Source organism: Bos taurus, chromosome 12 (assembly GCF_002263795.3).
Source record: "Bos taurus isolate L1 Dominette 01449 registration number 42190680 breed Hereford chromosome 12, ARS-UCD2.0, whole genome shotgun sequence".
Lineage (NCBI taxonomy): Eukaryota > Metazoa > Chordata > Mammalia > Artiodactyla > Bovidae > Bos > Bos taurus.
This window is the reverse complement of record NC_037339.1, coordinates 31,889,000-31,912,407: the sequence shown is the minus strand read 5'-3', so window position 1 is coordinate 31,912,407 and position 23,408 is coordinate 31,889,000. Positions and strand designations below refer to the sequence as shown.

General features: G+C 35.0%; 1 protein-coding gene across 10 annotated transcripts in view; it reads left to right on the top strand.

Moving 5' to 3' along the window:
* Positions 1 to 23,408, top strand: part of PAN3 (poly(A) specific ribonuclease subunit PAN3) — a 123,448-nt gene that overhangs the window by 45,625 nt on the left and 54,415 nt on the right. For 9 of the 10 annotated variants that reach the window (XR_003037532.2, XR_003037531.2, XM_025000071.2 and 6 more), the window contains one exon: positions 17,078 to 17,225. The exons of the other annotated variant lie outside the window; for it this stretch is intronic. Coding sequence is in view for 7 of the 9 variants with exons in the window: in XM_025000071.2 (XP_024855839.1) it covers positions 17,078 to 17,225 (148 nt within the window). In the remaining 2 variants the exon portion in view is untranslated. The remainder of the gene's footprint in view (positions 1 to 17,077; positions 17,226 to 23,408) is intronic. 10 annotated transcript variants of the gene reach the window in all.

The window sequence follows — 23,408 nt, the reverse complement described above, 5'->3', positions numbered from 1 at the left end:
TATATTGCTAGCCAAAAGTCTGTAACTCCACATATACACATCACACTCAGAAAGGGTATTACAAAGTTAACAACTTGGTTTTATTTCTGTCACCAGCTTTGTATTATGAAGAGGTTTCATAGTACTTTGGTCTGTTTAATGTTAATACCATATCAGTGTCTGTACTGCCTTGGGCACAGAAATAAAAGTTATCCTGAAAATACTGCACATGTCACTGATACTTTGGTAGTGTTTTTTCTAAATATAAGGAAAAATAGGGAAGTGGCAGGGGGGTCCACATAATCAAATACTTAAAATCTTCAGTGGAAAGTTTGGGATATGTCAATTGTGAATAAGAATATAGTTTACTGAATTTTTGTTTTTGAGATCAGGAGAGGATTTGATGTGGTTAGTGTTAGAATTAGTCTTCAGTTTTAAAAAGAAAGCCTGAAAATAAATTGGGTCCCAATTTATGTTGGTTTCAGGGGACACATGGATAATGCAGAGGCACGGCCACTTGACTGCCCCATCTGCCCACGGCTGTCCTTCCCCCTTATCTCAGTGGTAGTTTTGAGGTACCTCTTTTTAGCATAGCTTGAAAAATCATTAGGTTAGTATAAGAATATGTGCTAGCTAGAGTTATGCTTTATTTTTAATTTAAAAAGCTGGTGATAGATTTTGGAGAAGGAAATGGCAACCCACTCCAGTATTCTTGCTTGGAGAATCATATGGATGGAGGAGCCTGGTGGGCAACACCCGATGGGGTTGCGAAGAATCAGACATGACTGAGCAACTAACACACAGTTATAGATTTGCATTCAGTGTGTTAAAGACTGAATTGATGTTATCTGAATCTAATACTTCAAATACTAATAGTACTTTGTGCTTCAAATAGTTAAAATAGTTCTTTTTCTTTTTTTTTTCCACTTTTAAGGGACATGAGGAATGCCTTATTAGCTTAGTCTGATGTTGGAGGGACAGTGGTACCTTACAGTATTAGTCATGTGGTGTCTATTACTGTCTTTGTGGATTCCTAGATTGAGTACCTGGTACTGTTTATTCAGAGAGCAAAGAGTATGTCAGTGAAGTTTTCTTTTCCATTGGAGTCTTTATCTTTTTTTGTTCTATAAGAAAAGTAGTTTACATAAATCAGTTCTATATGGATTCTTTTTAATTTTGTATGTTTGTTTACTTTCAGGTAGTTTAGATTTTTCACATATAAAAATCTTTATAGATATATTCATCTTTCCTGTTTCATTTGTTTCCTTTCTTTCAAAGCTTAAGTCTTCCAATCCTAAGGTCAGAAAAATATTTATTTGTATTTTATTTTAGAATTATAGTTGTGTTTCTTAAATGGTTACCTTGTGCCAGACACTGCACTGAGCTCTTTATGTATTTTGTCTCTTTTGGTCTCTTATTGGACAGTTGTTATTGTTAAGTTAAATATTTTTAGAGAAGCTAAGTAATGTTAAGGTTAAACAATGGTCAGTGGAGAAGCAGAAATTTGAAGCCATGTGTGTCAGGCTTCAGAATCTCTTCACATATGTGTAACATAGTTCTAGCTCTACTGCGTGTAGGCACGGAATGTAGCTTATGTGTGACTCCACCGTATTTGTAAGGTTCGTCTTTTTTCCCTCATGATTCATCTCTTTTTTTCTCGGTGACAGTTAACTTCACTGCCTTTCTTTCTGGAACTTTAGATATTTCTTTACATTTTCTTAATCTTGACCCAACATCTTTTTGGAAGACAGATTTTGGAAAAAGAAGTTTTTTTACTTCTGAAAACAAAACAAAAAACCAAACCAAACCCCAAACTAAACAAAAACCTAAAGTGACAACGAAAACTTCCTCTGAAAGTTTCTTCCTGGATCATTCATAATTGCATTTGTTCTCCAATTCGAGTCCTGTGATTTTCCAGCCTTTTGCTACTTATATATTTTATTTTCTACCCAGAATCTTGTGATATTAAAGACTCTACTGAACACACAACATTTGTTAAACAGTGATTCTTCTAAAATACAGATTATACTAACTACAGGATCAAAGAAACTGAAAATTTCGTATACTGTGGAGGTAGCTAATAGGGAGCTATGGTGGAGGCTATATTTATTTTTCACATGGCTGTTTGAAATATTGATAATATCTATCTGATCTCCACTACTGCTTCTGTGGGGTTGAAATAGAGTCTAGTCTTTTCTCTGATTTCTTTGAAACCCATTTATCCCTTCCATGCTTGTAGTTTGGTGGATCAAAATTTTGCCAGAAATTTTTATATGTGGAGAAGAGAAAAACACTTGGTTGTAGGCAGGCCAAATCTTCAGTGACAGAGGGATACACGTCTACATGCAAAGATACCAGAAGGCATCAAGACACCCTCAAAGTTTCAGAGGTCTCCTTAGTCACCACCCCCAGCGGTCTCACCCAGTACTTTGTACTGCAGGCCACCTTTTCATTTCAGTCTCTTTCCCTTGTGCATGCTTGACTCTCTTTCATCCTTGCTCTTTATGAGCTCCTGTTCTCGGCTCACTTGTTCTCTGCTCTGCCCTGTATTTAAGATTCTTAAATTTTTATTTGTATTATAACTGGACTTCTCAGTTCAAGACCCACATCTTGGTGCCTTCTGGTATCTTTGCATGTAGAGGTGTACCCCTTTGTCACTGAAGATTCGGCCTGCCTAAAACCAAGTGTGTTTTTTTCTTCTTCACATATACTGCTGCTTTATATTCTTTTTATATTCCTTCTTGAGTCAGTGACTTTATCATCATCCCAGTCATTGAGAGTACATAGCTTCATTTCTACCCTGTCATTTCCCATTTCTACCATTTATAATGAGGAGACTCCTCTGAGGTTTGACTACCCATTAATTGAAAGATGATACATTGGACAATTTACATTTGCCATCATATTAAGGCTTTACCACAATAATGACATATTATCCCCCATTTAAAAAATATGTAAATTGCAACTTAGAAAAGGCTTATTGTTCTTACTGTAAGTGATAACACTTGGGATTCTTGCCCAGATCTATTAAATTTTAACTCCTGATATTTTCCTGCTATGTTGTCTGCCTGTAATCCCCATTCCTTAAAATTCCACAGTATCTTTTTTTTCCTTGCCTTTTTTTTTTTTTTTTTACTTTTACTTTAACACAGCTAACATAGTTTAATACCCTCAGTCTATTTTCTGGATAATTTTTTTAAATCCCTTCAGGATCTATTCTGTCTTTCTGGGCTGTCTCTCTTTACTGTCCACATACACTGAAATTCTAATCATATGAAATCTTTCATACCTCATATAATACAAAATACACAGCCAGTTCTCAGTTCCTTTTTATCTCTGTATTGCCGTTAGTTGAGCCTAAAAAAACTTTCCTCCCTTTTCCTTTTAAAGTATCTCAAATGCTACCTTTTCTGTAAATACTTGCTCAAACACGTTAAAAAAAAAAAAGTGGTTTTTTTTGTTTTTTTTTTTTTTTTACTGTTTTCACAGTACTTGATGTTATTTAACTGCTATTTCGTTCTGTTTTAAACTTCTTCATCTGTTTGTCTTTTCCAACTGAATTATAAGTATGTGTGATTAGGCATATGTTTATTTTTGTACCCTTAAGGTATTCTGCTTGATTCTAAGTGTCACATTTAATTTTCCTTTCTTAGGCAATATGTGAAATTTGTAGTAGTTTGAGAATTTTATGTGTTTTGAAAAATTGATCATCGGTTGTCTGGGATTTATAGCCACTGTATGTTACTATTATTTAATTATCATAATTGATTTAGAACATAGGGTGGTGATTTCTTTTACTATCTTAGAGGATCTTTTATTTTTTTAATTAAAAATTTAACATTATTGGTATATTCTTGATAGTTTTCAGTCTTTCAACCTGGTAGTGGTCTTATTTCTTGACAACGTTGTTGACAAAACTCTGTGTTTTTCTTATGGCCTCAGCTTGAACACCAAACAGGTGTTGTAGATGGAGGGTCAACCGAGACTCGGCATCAGCAGTTGTTTATTTCACTGAAGTGCAAGTTCACTTTCATCTTTCCTTAGTCTCTGTCCAGGTTGATTGCCCATTCCTCTGCCTGACCAATCTGTATGTGAAATCAAGATTTTTTTCATTTGCAGTATGATTACACAGTTCAAAGGCCATTGTTCAGGATTGAAATATTTTATCACCTACCTTATAGAATTGTTGTGAGGATTCAAATTTCTATTTGAATCTATGGTTTGTATAGTAGATATTAAATAAGTGTTCATTCCTCCAGTTTGACCTCATCACTTCTAAATTTGGTGTTTGTTTCTATTTATTTATGGTGGTATTTGTCGCTTATATTCAGATGTGCATGGCCTTATGGTATATATGGAAAGAGGCTGTGATATTGTGTCTTTTAAGAGTTATTTTGATGCTGATACACTTGAATAGTTAAAGTAATTCCTTTAAAAATGCTTTTTTGAAGGGTAACAGTGTGTTCCCAGCCTTCATATTATTAGATGTCAACTTGAATGAAAGGATGGGAAAGGTGTGATTTTATAAATTTCTCAGGGTATTGCATGCTAAGATTTACCTGAAAGTAACGATGTGTTACATAAAGTCATACTCATTTTGTCTTTGACTTTTGGAAATAGTGGGGTTATGAATCAAAAATTATTAATATTATTGTTATTTTAGCCTTACCCCTGAAGTGATGGAAATGAATGAAAACTGTGGGACTGTTGGGTATATTAGTAGATTCATACTTGTCAGTGTCTCTTTTGATGGTGTTTTTTCCCTTGTGGTCGGATTGAATGGTATTTATTTCTTGTGTTTAGTTTGTAAGAATGCTTACATTAAAATCTCTTGGCCTTCAAGTTCTGCTGTGAACTCTAGTTGCTTGTTACTGATGCTTTTACAACCCAGGGAGGTTTGGTAACTTACTGCATGTGCTTCAATCTTTAGTTACTGAGTTTGGTGTTATTTCAGGAGATTTCTAGTCTCATGCCCAGGAAATGGGATTCTTTGGGCTTTAGATGGAGTGGATTGAGATTTATGAGTGAGGCTTCAGTCTATCTAATCAGGATTCCTCAGGACTTTGAAAAGTTATAGAACTGTGAGATAGCTGAAATGACATGACAGTATATGTTCTGCTTTCTGACCCACAGCCCATCTCAGATCCTCTTCTTTTTTCCTCTTCTTCTCTTCAGCTGCTATTCTAAACCTTTATCATTCACCTCACACCCATTCATCCTCTCTATCACTTTTGAATAAATGACTTGTGTTCTTCAGAGAAGGGAAAAAAGAGGTCATTGAGAGTGAATTGCTTCGTATGTTGGCTTTCTACCTATGGAAAACACTTTCACTTATACCCTTTCTTACAATTTTTCCTTCTGTTGTAGAGAAAGAAGTGTTCCTTGACTGTCTCCTTCAGAACCTGTCTTTAGCCCCCTTAGCAGTTTATTTCATTATTTATCCCTCTTCAGTTTTGGACAGTGATTTCTTGACATTGATTTCTTCCTAGCTTGGTCTTCCAGGACCAAGGAATTCTACATGAGGAGATATTCTGTTGTCAGTACGTTTGGGAAACTGTGTGATAGAGTTTGAGAGCTGCTTCCTACTTACTGATGTTACTTTTTCACCTGGCATTCATCCCTTAATTCTCAGTGTTTTATCTTTCCCTTTTATCACTGTTGAGACTCTTTTTTGGTAAGTGTATATAGTGACCAGAAGTCACAGCACTTACTTGACCTCTGTCACATCTGACATTGTCATTCATTCTCTTTCTTTGCAACTGTCGTTGTCTCCACTCTGAAACTATCCTTTATTAGTGTCTTCCAGGGACCTCGTGTCCTTTGCCATGCCCTCAGGAGCTCTCCCTGGCTCTGTCTTTTTTTTCTTAACCCTCTTCCTTTCTCTGCACATGGCGATCTCCAGTGCCTCCGTCACACCTGACTTGTGTGTGTGTGTATCCTCTCAGTCCTCCGCACTTACTGTGAATATTAGCTGCTTCTGAACATCCTCATCTCTATGGCGTAACACTGAACAGTCACTGAGTCTAAATTGAATACTTTTTAATCTTTTACTTCACACCTGTTCTTGCACTCACACACGTGTACACACTGTCTGCTCTGTCTTGATTGTTGATTTCACCCAGTTGTCTAATTTGTGAGCTCTCCTTGATTCTTCTGTCTTCATAGCTCCCACTCTTTGGCCACTAAGGTCTGTTGATTGTGCTGCCTTGACATTCTCTTCCCTGTTAGTGTTGGCACGGTACAGTTTAGGCTCACTTTCACCTGTTACCTGGACTGTTACTGTTGTAATCTCTTACCTGGTTTCCTGATTCCTGATTCCCGATTTCTTTTCTTTCAAAGCACTACCTGGGTGACTATCTGGTCTTGTTTCTTGTCCGATCAGAATCTCTCAGAAAGGTAGGTCACCCCTGCAGACCTCCTGAACTGGTTGCGGTGCCATGGAGAGAAGCATGCGCTTCCTACCTCTGCCTTCGAACATGCTCTCTGCTTGCTGTGAGTGCCCTCTATCTGTCTTGACTCAGCAAACTTGTCTTTTAGGATTCGATTCAAACGTATGGTCTTAGGACCTAATTAGACAGCATGAAGCATTTGTGCTCTTTTCCATAGCACTTCACATCGTGGTCATTAGTGTATGTATAACTTACAGGCTAGCAGTGAATGGCATTGTGTAGGTACTTACCATCTTTTTAGATACATGGATGTTCTGACCTCTTGTGAATGTTGGGTTCTGGTACATTCTGTACCTGTGGAATGCCAGCCTGTGAACTTCTAGAACATAGAGCCTGTGTTTCAGGTATTTTGTTCTCTACAGTGCCTCGTACAGTGCCCAGCACAGTGTCGAGTGTTTTTTATTATTCGGCTAACTGAATAAATTAACCTGAATTAAAGATTATCTGGTGAGATAAATATAGTTTCATGACATAAAATACTATTATGGAAAAATCTTTGAAAAGTCTTAATATATGTTAAATTTTGTTATTAAATATGGCAGGATTCTTGGTTAGAGAGAATGCCTCTAAGTAAATCTTTCTATGAAATGTGACAGATTTTCCTTTTACCTAGTCCTGGATAGAAGATGTACGTAAGTGCACAAGATGGTTATAGCTGTGTAGAGTAATTACTGCCTCCATGGAATGTGGCGATGATCTCACTCTCTTCTGGACTATTCATTAACTGACCTAAGTGGACATTTTTGGCTCTTTTAGGGAGAATGCTATTTTTTTCCAACTTTATTGAGATAATTGACAAACAGGAAGAGTAGTATTAAGAATTAACTAGGTATAGAATATTGAGAATGCCTCTATGGTGGTTAATGATTACTGTCATTGGAGAACTTTGACGAGTAAATGACTTAATGGAAGAGGAACGTTTCATTCATTTTTGTCTTTAAATGCCTTCTGTCCTCCGGATGAAGATTTTGCTTTTTTATATCCATTGGTTCTCCTGGTCTCAATTTGAATATTGCATATTCTCTGTGAATTCTGAAGATTCAGAGATGATGATACGTAAAGAAAAGGAAATGGTATATGTGGCTTCATAATTTATAACTCTTAAGCTTTCTTAAAACGTTTTTGTAAAAATTATATATGCTTATTGAAAAAACTTCAGATACTACAGAGAGGTACAAAGGAGGAAACAAAAATGTCCCAAGTTTCCTCACCACCTAGAGATACAGTCTCTTTTGTTATTTTAGTGAGCATGTATTGTTAGAATCCTTTTACACACCTGTGCCCATGCACATAGAAACATCCTCCCTTCCTGCTCCCTCCCCCGCCCTTTCTTTTAGGCATATGCATACCATGTTACAAACAGCAACTTAGCATAATTGCTGTATTGTAGCCTAATTTTATTTTATCTTTTCTCAATAGTGGTATGGGCTTCTTTTCATGGTAAATAAAAATGTATCATTTCCCATGACTTCTAATGGCTGCACACATGGGTACCATAATCTGTATGTATCATAATGTACATAATTAGATCTTTTTTGAGAGATATTTTAGTTATACCTCCCCCCACCCCTTTTTAAAAATCATTTTTAAAAATGTGCTAACTGGAATCTTTTCTGCTTGTGTGATTTTTTTTCCTGTTTGTGTTTTATTTTGATTCATAGTATCAAACTATTCTCAAGAACAGTGTTAACCATTTCTGACAGAGGTTGTGAAAGATGAACTAGTGAGCCCCTTTGGAAATCTATGTGCCTGTAGTTTCACACTCTTATATAGGGAGAATGACTGTAAGCTGATTCATGGAAATTTTTTAATTTAACTGCCTCATACATAAGGCTTATTACTAGTTGAGGTTCTGACATACACCTGCTACTTTCCCCTTGGTGGTGGTGGTGGTGGTTTAGTCGCTAAGTCGTGTCTTACTCTTTGCAACCCCATGGACTGTAGTCTGCCAGGCTTCTCTGTCCATGGAATTCTCCAGTCAGGAATACTGGAGTGGGTTGCCGTTTCTTTCTCCAGAGGATCTTCCCAACCCAGGAATCTAACCCAGGTCTCCTGAATTGCAGGCAGATTCTTTACCAACTTTCCCCTTAAGATAGTCAAATTATTAGTAGGAGAACTTATACTTAAAAGAAGAATGGCATGAATCTCTTGGAGGCACTAGTAACCAACTGTCCTTCACTGTCCCCACCAATTTGAATCTGACTTATTTAGAAGATCATATGTCCTCTATTGAGGTCTTTTATCAGAAGGCCCAGTTTGCTTCAGGAAATTTGTAAATTGTGACTCTAGACTATTTTTCACAATAGTAGTAGTGTTATATGTTAACTTCTAACTTTAAAGATGCAACTTGGCTCTTAAATAGATCAGTTTCTGAATCACCCAGAAGTTGAGTTTATTTTGATAAATTTTAAATTGACCATATTTGGATATGCTTGAAATATGGAGAAATAACCCATTAAGGCAAAAAAAAAAAAAACTTGTAGAAATGTGAACATGGAGGTTCTGGTTAGCCATTGACTTCTCCTTTCTGTCTCACCCTGTTCCTCTTTCTTCTGTGTTATTTATGAACACTGAAGACAGGTAAAAATAACTCTGAATAGTGCTTCTCTTTATGTCTATAGGTCTCATCTTTTTATACCTTTTAGATAATTTTATCAAGGCAAAATTCTTGCCTATTTTTGCCTTTTGCTCTTTTTATCAGTATCCCCTCTTCTACCTTTCCACCTAATTCATTTTTCTGTGTCCTGCAACACACACATACACTCTCTTCTACCTTAGGCTTTAATCTTTTGAATTAGTTCCACCTGGGCCCCTTTGTCACGCTAAGGAGGGAAGAATAGTAAAGATGGGCGATTGGAATCATGACGATGTTCAGTTACCAAGTTGTGTCCGACTCTTTCTGACCCTATGGACTGCAGTATGCCAGGCTTCCCTGTCCTTCACTATCTCCTGGAGTTTCATAGGTTTTTGAGAAAAGTAGATATGGCTGAGATTAATATCAGCATTTTAGCTCAGTTTCTCTTTTAATGATTTAATTCAGTCAAAGATTGTGGAGACTTTATCTGATCAGCCTGATTGGATTTCAGCAGTTAAGTTATTAATAAAACCGTTCCTTCTCTTTCTTCCCATTTTTCCTTCCTTTTCCCCCTCTTCTTCTTTTCTTTTTCTGCTTTTCTATACTTCTTTTATCCTGGCTAAAAGTAGAAAATGAATTGGAATTGAGTAAGACTGGAGTCAAGTTGGTTCATTGGAATGATGGTGGCCTAGACTGGGGTACTGACAGTGACATGGGGGGCTGTAGTTGAATTTGAGAAATATTTAGGATGTAGAATAGACTCTATGACTTGATGCTTCAAAGATACCTGCCATTATCAAAAGGATGGTTGTGAAATAATTTATCTGTTTAGTAGAAAGCACAACAAAATTTGAGAAATCAAAATCATAATACATAAATAGTTTATAACTATATTTCATGTGTTCAGGAAACTGGGGAAAAGATTAAACATGTTAGTACAGACATGAAAAACATTTAAAAAATTAAAATCATACTTCTAAAATTTAAAACTACAGTGTCTGAAATGAAAAATGTATTTGATGTAATTAGTGACAGATTCGGAGAAGGCAGTGGCACCCCACTCCAGTACTCTTGCCTGGAAAATCCCATGGATGGAGGAGCCTGGTAGGCTGCAGTCCATGGGGTCGCTAAGAGTCGGACACGACTGGGCGACTTCACTTTCACTTTCATGCCTTGGAGAAGGCAATGGCAAGCCACTCCAGTGTTCTTGCCTGGAGAATCCCAGGGACGGGGGTGCCTGGTGGGCTGCCGTCTATGGGGTCACACAGAGTAGGACATGACTGAAGTTGACTTAGCAGCAGCAGCAGTGACAGATTGGATATTGTATAAAAAAAGATTAGTGAACTGAAAGACATAGTGCTAGAAACTGTCCAAAAAACAGAGAAAAAATGAGCCATGGGAGAACATGAAGCTGACACACTGTTTTACTCCCTGAAGCAGCATAGGGCACACAGAAAAGATACTTTGAGAAATAGTGGGCCAAAAAAAAAGGACAGATATCATCCAAATTGGATGAAAATGGTAAGCCTACGGATCCATGAGCTCAGTGAACACAGGCACAAAACAAACAGGGGAGACAGGGGAAAGTGCACCCTGCACTAAGGCACACCATATGAGCAGCCAGCGGGGAAAAGATACTCACTTTTTAGGAAGAAAGATATAAATAACAGCATATTTCCTGTTGGAAACAATGTGAGCCATAAGACAGTGGAGCAATTAAAATACAGGAAGATAAAAAAATGTCAACTTAGAATTCTATTCCTGGGAAAAATATGAGAATGCAATCCCATGAGTGCATTTAAAGATGTGAAATTTTGAATAAAATGTGCAGCTTAGTTACACTTTCCACAGTTACATGTTGTTAATTTTATGATTTTGAAAATATACTCTGGTTATGTAGGATGATATCTTTGGGGAAAGATGGAATTACTTCAAAATTACAATTTCTTAAAAAGCAAAATAAGTACCTTTTTAAACATGCAAGACTTGAAAAGATTCATCAGCAATAGATGTGTACTTTAATAGACGTTAAAGTATTGGGTTGGCCAAAAAGTTCATTCAGTTTTTCCTTTTATGGGACATCTCAAATGACTTTATTCTCCAACCCAGTACTTCAGATAGAAGGAAGAAAATACTCTGAGCAATCTGGATCTGTACAAAGAAATGAAGAAAACTGGAAATAGTAACTACATAAGTAAACGTAAGGAACTTCCCCCTTATTCTGTAAGTTTCTTTGAAAGATAATTGACCATTGAAAGCAAAAATGGTAATAGTGTACTGTAGGGTTTATGGTATATGTAGAAGTAAAATATATGATGATTATAGCAGAGTCTGGGAGCGGAGAAATGGAAGTTTAATATTGTTACCATGTTATACTATATCTGAAGTAGTTTAAAACTCAAAAGTATTAAGTAGTTGTTATGTACCGAATCACGTCTTCCCCAAATTCTCATGTTTAAGCCCTCACTGTTTTTTTTTTTTTTAAGTTCCCTTAATGTGACAGTATTTGGAAATGGGCTTTTAAAGATTTAAGTAAGGTTAAATGTGGTTGTAGGGATGGGCCGCAATCTAGTATGATTGGTGTTCTTGTAAGTAGATGCAGAAATACCAGGCTTTCACACACACAGGAAACACTTGTCTCAGTGAGGACACTGTGAAAGGATGGCTTTCTGAAAACCAAGGAGAGTGACCTCAGGAGAAACTGACCCTCTTGGCTCCTTCATCTTGGACTCTGGTTTTCTAGAACTGTGAGAAGATAAGTTTCTGTTGTTCAGGCCGCTCAGTGTGTGCTGTTCTGTTGTGGGCCTAGCGGACTAAGATAGGCAGTGGTAGGTTACATATTTGTACTGTCAAATCTGTAATACATAATGGTAGAGGCTTCAGTTCTCTGTCAATAATGGAAGAGAAAGAAAATCAGTAAGAAGATGGGAGACCTTAACAACTCTTATCAGTTTATTTGTAGGACGCTCTGTCCAGCAACAGCATAATGAATATTCTTTTCAAGTGACCACAGAATACTGACCAAGATAGAACAACCAATTGGAACAAATCTCAGTAAATTTAAAAGGGTTTAGGTCATGCTAATGTATTCTCTGACCACAGTAGAATTAAATTAGAAGCCAGTTACAGATCTTTGGGGGCTTTCCTTATAGCTCAGTTGGGAAAGAATCTGCCTGCAATGCAGGAGACCTGGGTTCATTTCCTGGGTCGGGAAGATCCCCTGAAGAAGGAAATGGCAACCCACTCCAGTATTCTTGCCTGGAGAATGTCATGGACAGAGGAGCCTGGTGGCCTACCGTCCATGGGGTCCCAAGAGTTAGATAGTATTTAGTGACTAAACTACCACCACCACCAACAGATCTTTGGAGAATCTTCAAGTATCCAGAGACTGAATAACACACTTCTTTGACATGTGTCAAAGAAGAATTAGGAAGGGAAATTTTAAAGTGTTTTGAATTGAATGAAAATAAAAACATGCCAACTGGTGTGGGTGTCACTGAAGCGGCAATGGGAGGGAAATTTATAGCACTAAATGCCTGTGTTGGAAAGGTTCTCGAAAGAGTGATCTCAGCTTAAGAAACTGGAAAGAGAAGAACAAATTAAATCCAAAGAAAGCATAGAAAGGATGAATCTTAATGATGTGAAGTGAAAGAAGGTAGTAAAAACTGAGTACATATGTACATATGTAAGATTCATTCATACTAAATTCTAGAACATCCAGACTAGTCTTTAGTGACAAAAAGCTTATCAGAGGTTGCCTGGAGTTGAGAGCAGCGGAGCAGAGAGGAACAGGAGGGATGGGTTTCATACAGACATACGGGAGCTTTTTTGGGCGTGATGGATGCAGTCCTCCTTGATTTGGGTAACGGTGGTCCACCGATGTCAAGAGTTAACAGAGTTTACCCTGAAATATGTGTGATTTATCCTCTGTCCATTATATTTAAATAAAGCTGTTGAGAAACTTTTACCAGTTCATTTATATTTCATTCGGAGAGTAGAAAGATTACTGAGAGGAGCTTGTGAAGCCAATAAGTGGTAAAGCAAATGGAGTTCATTACAAGGAGCAGCATTGTGGAAGGCATTTTACAGTTTTATGAGTTTATTGTGTTTTTAAAAAGCCTGACCAGTATTCAGAAATAGTGGTGATTTCTCAATCATTCATCACATCACCTTAAGACAACTTTCTTTATTCAACAGATCTTTTGGTAGGTTTGCAGTGAAATATTAAGTAATATTTTATGTTGTGTTTTTATTCAGTATAAACCTCTTCCTGTCATTCTAATAAAAAAAATTAATGGCTGAACTTTTTATTGTTTCACTATTTATTAAATTAGTCTCTTAGTTCATGGGACTAATTTATTGTGTTCTTGGTAAGTACTCTTGTTTGTAGTGGAGTGCAACAGACTATTAAATACTGAATTATACTTTAAAAGGAACAGTTTCCATGAAATAATATGATAGTAGGAAAGCATAAAGTTATAAACTAGAAACATCATCAAAAAATTACTTCATTTGTGGGACTTCCCTGGTGGTCCAGTGGTTAAGATTCTGAGCTCCCAATGCAGGGGGCCTGGGTTAATCTCTGGTCAGGGAACTAGATCCCACATGCTGCAACCAAGAGTTTGTATGCCACACCCTAGGGTTCGCATGCTGCAACCCAGAGTTCACATTCCACAACTAGGACCTGCCTGGTACAGCCAAATTAAAAAAAGAATTGCTTCATTTGTTAAAAAACAAAAATAACTTTATCCATCATTTGTAAAATAGGACATATTCTATCATTTTGGTTGGGATCTGTGAATTGAAGCATTATTATTTCATTTAAAATATATATAATGCTAATAACTGCAACATTGCTTTTCAAGCTAGAGGTCAGGCCTCTTCGTATACTTCTGTCTGAAGAGTATAGGCAGGGGTCATATCCAGATGTTGGGGGTGGTCCCAGTTTGAAGAACTCACTAAATACACTTGGTTGTTTTGGGTGTGAGAGTTGCAGTGTGAATTTAAGTGTGTGAGAACCCAAAACTCTATTGATAAATTCTTACTGCACGAATGTTTGCTATTTGACTTATATAAACATTGATTTTTTTCCCCCCTCAAATGTACACTTAGAGCTGTGTAAGATATGAATGAAAATTAGGATTTAAAATATGAATAGAAATTATAAATTATGAATGGAAATATATGTATGTTAGAAAACCCACAAGTTTAATATAATAGGAGCACGTTTGGAGAGTTATGACAGGCTTGTCTAAATCATCAGGCAGGAATAATAAAACCTTGATTTTTCCCCTACTATTACGCTTCTCATTTATTCCATTCTCTTTAGTGTTGTTGAAGTTAGACAAATTTATATAACCCAAATCCTTGAGTCTTCTTTTACATAACCTTCACTTCCTAAAGCTGAAATAAATTGCTTATTTTCTGGTTAACAGAGATTACATTTTAACAAGATACTAGTTTTAGTTACCAGTTTTGCTTTAGCTCTAAAAAAATATTCTTTTTAATGTGTTAAAGGTGTGTGCCTATGCTATTTTGTTATTTTATAAAACTTATTTCTGTTATAAACCAGTTATATTAAAGTGGTTTTAAGAATACATCTTTTTATTGCACTTATTATTTTAACTAATTTTATCATGAAAAAGTATTCTCCTTTCTACAGTAATTTCTCATTAAGTATTTTTGATAGTTCTCTCATCTGGCTAGAGGACTTTGTATTATCTGTTAATAATAGTAGTCTGCTCTCTTATTCCTAGATTTTGTTTTTGTGTGTGTGTGTGTTATATACTGTGTAATTCTTTTTTCTGCCATTTAAATCCTTTAGCCTTTTCTCACATCTCAAATAAACTCATCTGAAATAAACTTGCAAACTACCTACCCAAGAGAAATAAAGGCCTCGCCATCTTAAATCAGGGAAAAAAGGAGGGAGGTCTTTAGGTCCTTCTTTTTACTTTTTAAGTAAAATTCACTGCAGGTGAGTTTTTTGGATCTTTGGTTGTTGAATCCCTGAAAGTTATAGTTTAGTATAAATTTTCATAGTTAATTTTAATAATCTCTATTGTAATACATTTGAAGGCCCTCTATAATTTGTTATAATGACATTTTATATATAATTTATTTGGAGAAAGTAAAACAGACTCCCCTCCTTTTTCTCCTTTATAGGATCCCTTAAAAATACTCTTTAAGATGAATTTAAAATAGATTTGATTTAGAGAAACTCAGCTTTGTAATTAGTCTCCTGTTCATGGTAAATGTAAGGTATAAATGAAATGGAAACTAGATAATCTCTGTGTGTCAGGATTAGATTAGCTTTAAATTTCTTTGTCTAAATTTACTGTTTCCTAGTAGTCTTGTAATCCTGAAGTCCTCATCTCTCCTAGGCATTCTGAGCTCTTGTAACCAAGTGACCTGATTGATTTTTTTTGACTTTCTTCTTCTAAAATAGTTTTAGCACTCACTGGTGCACACTGGTTTAGCTCTGAAGTGATCCTGTTGATAACCATTTATATCTAGGGATTACTACGTCAATAAAATGCATGGGCTCATTGGCCACACTTTTAAAGAAGATGCCAGTGTTTTTGAAAACTTGAGCATTTGGAAGATTTTAAAATAGACATAACTGACAGGAGAGAACTTTTTTTTCCTTTGGAAAATATATTTTGATTTAGTTCGGATTCTTTTTTTTCTTCAGAATTTCACATTTTAGATATGGCAGTAAAAGAAGTTCTCTGTTTATCTGCTGCTGCTGCTAAGTTGCTTCAGTCGTGTCCGGTTCTGTCTAGTATATTTTAATAAAAAATTAGCATTTTTTCTGTACTTTGTCACTTTGTATTTAATTTTTGCTGGAACATAACTAGTAAAATATCATTTGCTTTAGAGTTTACAGTGGAGTTATTAGCCTGTAGACTTGCTGTTTTCCAAATCTCGTATTTTGAACTCTAACTTGGCAATTTTAAATGTCATTCATTTCAAATAAGGAAGTTGTCCTTGGATTGTACAGTGATTAGTCCATCTTTTTATTTTATGCCTTCTATGGAAATGTGTTTTTCCATTCTAATGATCAGTTCTGAAATACTTTAAGTGATTAATTTTTTTCATTGTGGTTCAGTGTATTTTAAATTTAGTTTGTATATATGTGTGTGTATGTGTGTACACATACATACTGAAAATGTGGGCTGAAGTATGAACATATTAAATTATCTCTTTGGTTAACCCTTTTGGAAGTTGAATTCAAATATCAATGTCGATGGTCATTGAATCTTCATTATACTTAAACATGTGGATCACTATTTCTGAAAAATATTTAGGATATTCATTTGTTTCAGATGGGTGAAATATAGTCCATTTATGGATTTGAGTTACAGTTTCATAATGTGCTAGTAGTTCTTAATGCCAAAGGCACCATGCCACTTAACTAGGTAAAATGTGCCTTCGTACAACTGGGAGGAAGGTTTTCTCATGTAATCTCATTGTAAAATATTTTTAATAAAGCAGAAGTTACATGCCATACCTTGCAGACATTGGGGACTCTATTATATTTTTCTTATATCTTGATTCCTCTCACGTTTGCCTTACATTTAAGTGTTTTTCTCATCTTTACTGTTATTTAAATAGTGGCACCATATTATTGGGGAGATGTCTTAAGTGCTTATAAAGGAGGAGGTGATTAATTTTGGAATAAAGGCAGTTTTGACCTTTATCCTGGTAGAAGTGGTTTAAAGATATTAAATTTGAAACTTTTTGCTCAGTTTTGAGGTAGTTTTAACTTCCCAGTTCTCTAAAATATAGTATTAGGATGGTTGGATAATGATGTATATTTGACAGTAAAGGCAGATTTTCTTGTTTCAAAGTTAAATTCCCCAAGTGAAATGATTAAAACCTTCAAATTTGATGGAAAATTTTTCTTCCAGAAATTTAATTATCCCACTCCAAAATGTGGAAACTAAAAAGCACTGTAAATCCTTTCAGTAAAATATTTTACTTGGTAAATAGAGTACTGTGGAATAATACCTAGTAAATTCAGTCTTTTTTGGGCTTAAAATGTGTTAACTTACTATATTTGATTTTCAAATAGACACCAAATCCTACTGCAAGTGAGTTTATTCCCAAAGGAGGATCAACCTCCAGGCTGAGTAACACGTCCCAGTCACACGCGTCTGCCTTCTCTCAAGTGTTCTCTCACCCGTCCATGGGGACTCCTGCTGCTGCTGGATTAGCACCAGGTAAGTTGAATACCTGTTTCCAGTGAGTCCCAGGTAGCAAATCTCTAAGCACCATTTGCTGTTAGTTTACCAGACCTGAAATTGTATTCTTCAGCGGTTCATATCTGAGCACATTATGAGTTTTATGTTCTAGGTTTTGGTACCATAGACCAAGTGTGTAGTTAAAAATTTTAAAGCAGAATTTAAATTTAATGAATAAAAGTGAAATATAACTTTGTGTTTAAAAGGACAAAATTTAAAGGAGAAAATGGTTACTGAGGAAAAAATATCCAGATCATAATATTTCCTTGTTTTTTATTAGCATGCTAATGCTGTTTCACTCAGAAACTTGAATAAGAGCATCAAAACTTGAATATTGATGTGCTACAAGGTCCTGCTTTTGAAATAAATTTCTAGAAGAATAATTTGTATCATTCTAAATTAAAGTTTAGATGTATTGCCTTTTGGGTGTTTGATTATAAATCTGTAGTAGTAGTAAAGTGTTATAAACAGTGGCAGGAAAGCAGTGTGAAGGGTTAGGGGTCATCTCAACACTTTCTTCCAAGTTTACCCCAAATGGCAGCGGAGGAATTTGAAGAAGTGCACTTGTACATCAGGGGTCCTGAGGCATAGTTCAGAGTAGCCCTATTTTCTTAGAAGGTCCTCTCTTTTATCTAAAAATTCATGCACATTTTGCATTCTGCTTCCTAGCATAAACAGTCCTATAAAAATATGGAAATTTTCTTAGATAATTAGCATTACCCATTCCTATTGCTGTGAACCTTAATTAGAAAAGTAAGGTATGAGAATTATATTGAATTCATAGTAAGTGCTGAGTGGGTTATCTTAAGTCTGTTCAATGGTTGAGCTGCCCACCCAGATGATGTTTCTAGAACCTTTAACGGATAATCATCTGTTGATTCTTGAATGTTAAAAAGCAAAACCAGAAACAAAGTGAAATACTACACGCTAAATGAAGCCAAAAGATCCATCTGGATTAGCTTGGAACTAGTCCTGTCTCCAGGTCTTAATCTAATCAGTAGTGGTGCTAAATGATTGGCTTTGATACTGATACTGAAATCAAGGACTGTTTTTGGAATAAGAATGAAAGGAAATAACGATAACTTTATGGAACAGGTTTAGTGTGTTACACATCAAGTGTATTCAGAGGCTTAGTAACCTTGTGTTGCCAAGGATTTTGTCAATACCTCCTTCCCCTCACCTTCCCCTCTTTCCCTCTTTCTCCCTCCCTCCCTTCCCACGCATTTCCTACTCATCTTTTTTTCCCCCAATGAGCATTTGATCATTTTATTAACTAAATGTAAGCTAAGAATTGTATCCCTCTCTGGTGAGACTTTGAAGGTAGTTTTGTGTGCAGGTCTTTGAGATACACCTTGCAACTCCTTCCTCCTTGCTTATGCCTTTTTACCCTTTTCTTCTACTTTGGCTCTTTTCAGATTCAGGTAAAATTGTAAACCTTTTCCCTTTTTCCTTAGAGAGCAGTGTCAGAATTGAATATCCCTGGTAGCCTTAAAGTTTTACTTGTAAGTAATATGCTACTGTGATTTGTCTCCCATTGAGATGTGTTTGCATTGTTTACATGAGCATAGGCTGCATGTCAGCTAAAATTTCTTAGAGATTCTCCAGACATCTGAGCAGTGTTTATAAAACACCCACGGTAATGGAATCCATATGCCACTCAGAAAACTTTGGCTTTCTTAATTAAGTTCCAATTTATTTTGACCTAACAGCACCTCTTCCCTTGTTTAATAAGTAAACATTTTGTTCACATCTTTGATCAGGCTAATTTAAGCTAAAAGTTACGTTTTTAAAATATTGGATGAATGTAAAATGTCAAAGGGAATTTTAGATATTGAAAACATTTAATTACAGTGCTGTGATACTTGTTTAAGCTTTCCAGTTGGTATTAATTTGTGTGTAGGTAGGTGTTTCATTGGTCCCAGTTGGGTTTCACAGTTTAGGATGAAATGAATTTAAAACTCTTCTGCATAGCTCTAACATTAAAATAGTCATTCTGCTTCTTTTAAGAAAGGATTGATAATTACTGTCCGAAACCACTGGGAATAGGTCAGTATGTTTTATTAAAGGTATTCCTGAATTCTTTATACTGACTATATAAAAATTGTCCTTTATTCAGATGACATTCAACTAGACTAAAATATTTCCCCGAAATACTGGAGTGATGATGGTTTTACATTTACTATTTCTTCATATTTTCTCTTTTTAGTTAATGGCGTAACACTGTGAAGATGAACAAAGGAAAAAAAATGTGTACTTTCTGCAAAACATTTTATCCCTTCAGTGTTTTCTGTTACTTCTTACTCATAAATACTATTTTTTTTCAAGGTCTAAGAAAGGTTCTTGGAATTTTCACTTTTAGGTTGTACAGTAAGAAAGGTCGTAGGAATTCATTTACCTGTGTTAGTGGTGATTTAATTGATCTTTAATCCTCCTCGTCTTAGTGATAATTTTCAGTTATAAAGTTTAATTTTCTCTTTTCTTCAATTTCTATTCCAGAAATTATCCTTGAAAATATGTCAAATTACTGTTTTACTAAAAAATATGAAACCTTAAATATTTTGGCACTCAGACATAAGCTAGAGCAATATCATTTTTATTGTATGAAAAAATACATATTTAAATACATTTTTTGACCAAAAAATGTAAAAATATTTGAGCAAAGTTGAGTAGATGTTAAGATTTTGTATTTCCTCATATTGTAAGGAACAAAAAACATAATGCCTGGAACAAAGTAAAAGATCCTGAGTGAATTGAGTTCTTTTAAAGCTTGTTTTGATCACTTTAAAAACATAATTTGTATTTTTAAAAAGTTTTAATGCAAGAAGTAAAACTTTATACAAAAGTTATTTGAATTAAAATAGATTTGTTATTTACAATAAATTAATTTTAATTTAAAATTTAAAATAGGTTTAAATTAAAATTGAATTAAATTTAAATGTATTTAAAAGTGTTCAAAATATGCAGCACATGTTAAGTTTCCATTGACTTGTATATACATTTTATTTTAAGAAATGAAGGAGCTATAGGTTTAGTTGTTTTCTGCACATATAACCTGAGAACAGTCGATACATTTCTAAGTATCTTCTACAAAGGTAATCATAAGAATATTTGGGATATGGCACTTGACTTATTGTCTTCGAGAACTTCTTCAAGTTATATTGGCACTGAAGCTCCAATACTTTGGCCACCTGATGGGAAAAGCCAACTCATTGGAAAAGCCTGATGCTGGGAAAGATTGAGGGCAAGAGGAGAAGGGGTTGACAGGGGATGAGATAGTTGGATGGCATCAGTGACACAATGGACATGAGTTTGAGCAAACTCCAGGAGATAGTGAAGGACAAGAAAGCTTGGTATGCTGCAAAGAGTCGGACACAACTTAGTGACTGAACAACAATTAAATACATATTTTTTATTTGTAAATATGTGATTTTCTCTGTTCACAGCTTTTATTGTCCTCCTGGAGGTTCACAGCCTTCTAAAGTTAAGAATCACTGGTTTAACACACCCTTGGCAAAATTTTATTTCTCAAGTACGATACAGTAAGAATACTTCTAAAGTAATGTTTAAAGATAAATTTTTCTAATAGGTTTAGCTTGAGGCTTCCCCAATGGCTCAGTGGTAAAGAATCTGCCTGCAGTGCAGGAGATGCAGGAGACACCGGTTCCATCCCTGGGTCGGGAAGATCCCCTGGAGGAGGAAATGGCAACCCACTCCAGTATTCTTGCCTGGAAAATCCCATAGACGGAAGAACCTGACAGGCTGTGGTCCATAGGGTCACAAAGAGTCGGACAGGTCTGAGCCACTGAGCACTAGCTTTAGGCAATCCATTTTTAGAATAGCCTTTAGAAATGAAAATATGACTATACTGAAGACAGTTTATACTTTAATTTTTTGTGCCATGAAAAAGAATTTTTATTATGTGAACTAATTGCTGAATGATTTCTGTCAGATTTTTTCCTTTGAGTATTTCAAGTTGATAGTAGACTTTAAACTTAGTTACCTCAGTCTTGGTCACAGTTTGTTTGAAGGTGATTTTAATAGAGGTATTGACAGGAATGTATATATATTTCTGGGTAGTGTTCTGTAATATATCATGGGGTGGTTTAATGCACAATTGAGCATCTCTTGTTCTGCTTAATTGTGTGTGGACACTTGGGAGAGGTAGAGGAAATTCTTGAATTTGAAAATGCCATTATTGATTTAGAAATGAGAAAGAGAGATATAAGTGACTTTGTAGCGTTTTAAAATATTCATCCCTTCAAGATGAGAATGGTACAGGTTTTTGGACTGTGAATGTATTTTATTGTAAATTATGATGAATCGTGGGTGATTGACTTTAGGAGAAGCATTTAATTATTATACTAGAGCTATCATTATTAAATAATTTTATTCCTTTATTAAAATTCAGTTGTATTATTTTAGAAAAATTTTAAAGTATATTTTTAGATCCAGTGTTTTGAAATACTTAATTGTGTCTTATATATTCCTAAGAGCACCAAATTGATAGATAAAATTGGCTAATATTCCTTATTACTTGGTTTGGGCAAGGTATCGGGAAAAGAGGAATGGAAAAGACAAGGGGAAATAAATATCCATCATTCTTGTTCAAAAATATTAAATTTTTAATATATATAATGTATAATTATAATGTCAAAAGGTGATCTTTTTTTCTGTTTTTTAGTTTTAAAGTTCTATGCTACAATAAAGTTCTGTGATTCATTAACTTTATAATGTTTTATATCATAATAGATGGAGTCTTAATTCATTTCAGTTACATAGTATTAATAGTTGACTTATGCCATAATATGACTTTGATCATTGGTTTAGGTGGAACTTCTGGGGTTTACATGTTTCAGCCTTGTGCCAGTTGAGAGGTGGCATTCATGAGAGATTATCATCTAGCTTCTGCTTTTTCGCTTAGAATAATAAGGAATTAATTAGCTAACCAAGGCAGCCCAGTATATATTTTAATAATTTGATTAACAAAGACAATTAGATCTTTTGCTGAGCTAAACTCTGTCTTATTTTATCCGCTAGTCCTAGGTCTTTCACTTTTGTTGAATGGAATAACTTAAAATCTTTCCTCCATTATAGCCCTTTCTGTTATTTTTTTAGACTAGTTGTATGTGTGTATCCATACACTGATCTGTTCATGTGACTCAACAAGAGAGAAACTGGGGAAACCCTGTTAAAATTAATAAATTGTCTAGGTCAAAAGTCATGAACTTCTTATAAGTCATAATGCTGTAACGTAGTGTGAGTAAATTAAATCTGTAGATCTGTCTACCTACCTGTTGTACTGTCTGATATTCACCTAGGGGGAGGATATGTACCATTGGGAAAATAGGTTGCTAATAGATTGAAGCTATGGTTTTGCAGATGGTAAATATCTTAAGTTCATTATTTCAAATTTCACTGTGGATTTTAAGCTCTACATTAAAATCACATAATGCATAAAATCTATGTTTTACTAAGTAGTATAACTTGACAATACAAATTGTACAAAATACTTAAGTAATTCTAAAACATTGCCATATTTTGTATGATGTAACTAAACAGATTTTCCTTGTAATTATTTTTCATTAATGAATTTTTGTGGGACAGTCAAATAATCCTACCATGAGTTTGTTTTGATATATCCATCTGAATTGATTTTTTAAAAATTATTTTTATACTTAATAGCATTAGAGGTAGTTTACCATTAAAATATTCTTCTAACCAGTTTTAAATATCAATCTTGATTTTCTAAGCATATTACAATATTCCTTAAGAAGACTCTGCCATTTCTTATCTGGCACAAATTTCAGCCTAAAGATGGTGCCTAATAAATGCTTATTTAACTAAGCTTCATTTTTATCTCAGAAAAAAATTTTTTAATTAGTGGGTATCTCTTAATGACAGTGAATTTTAATGATTCCGTAAATGTCTTTGAAGAACTCCTAAATCCTGCGTATGTTCATGATAGTGTAGGTGAACAGTCTCATGAACAACAGAGTATGTTTGTTGAACGTTTAACTTGATTAGAGCTAGAGTCTCCGTGTGTTTTGAGGTGCTAAAACATTTTAAAAACCAGTTAAAGTATTTGTATTATTTTTAAATTGCATGTTTCCATTTTTTTGTAACTACTTTGTTTTTCAGGTCTATTCAGCAGAATCACTCAAA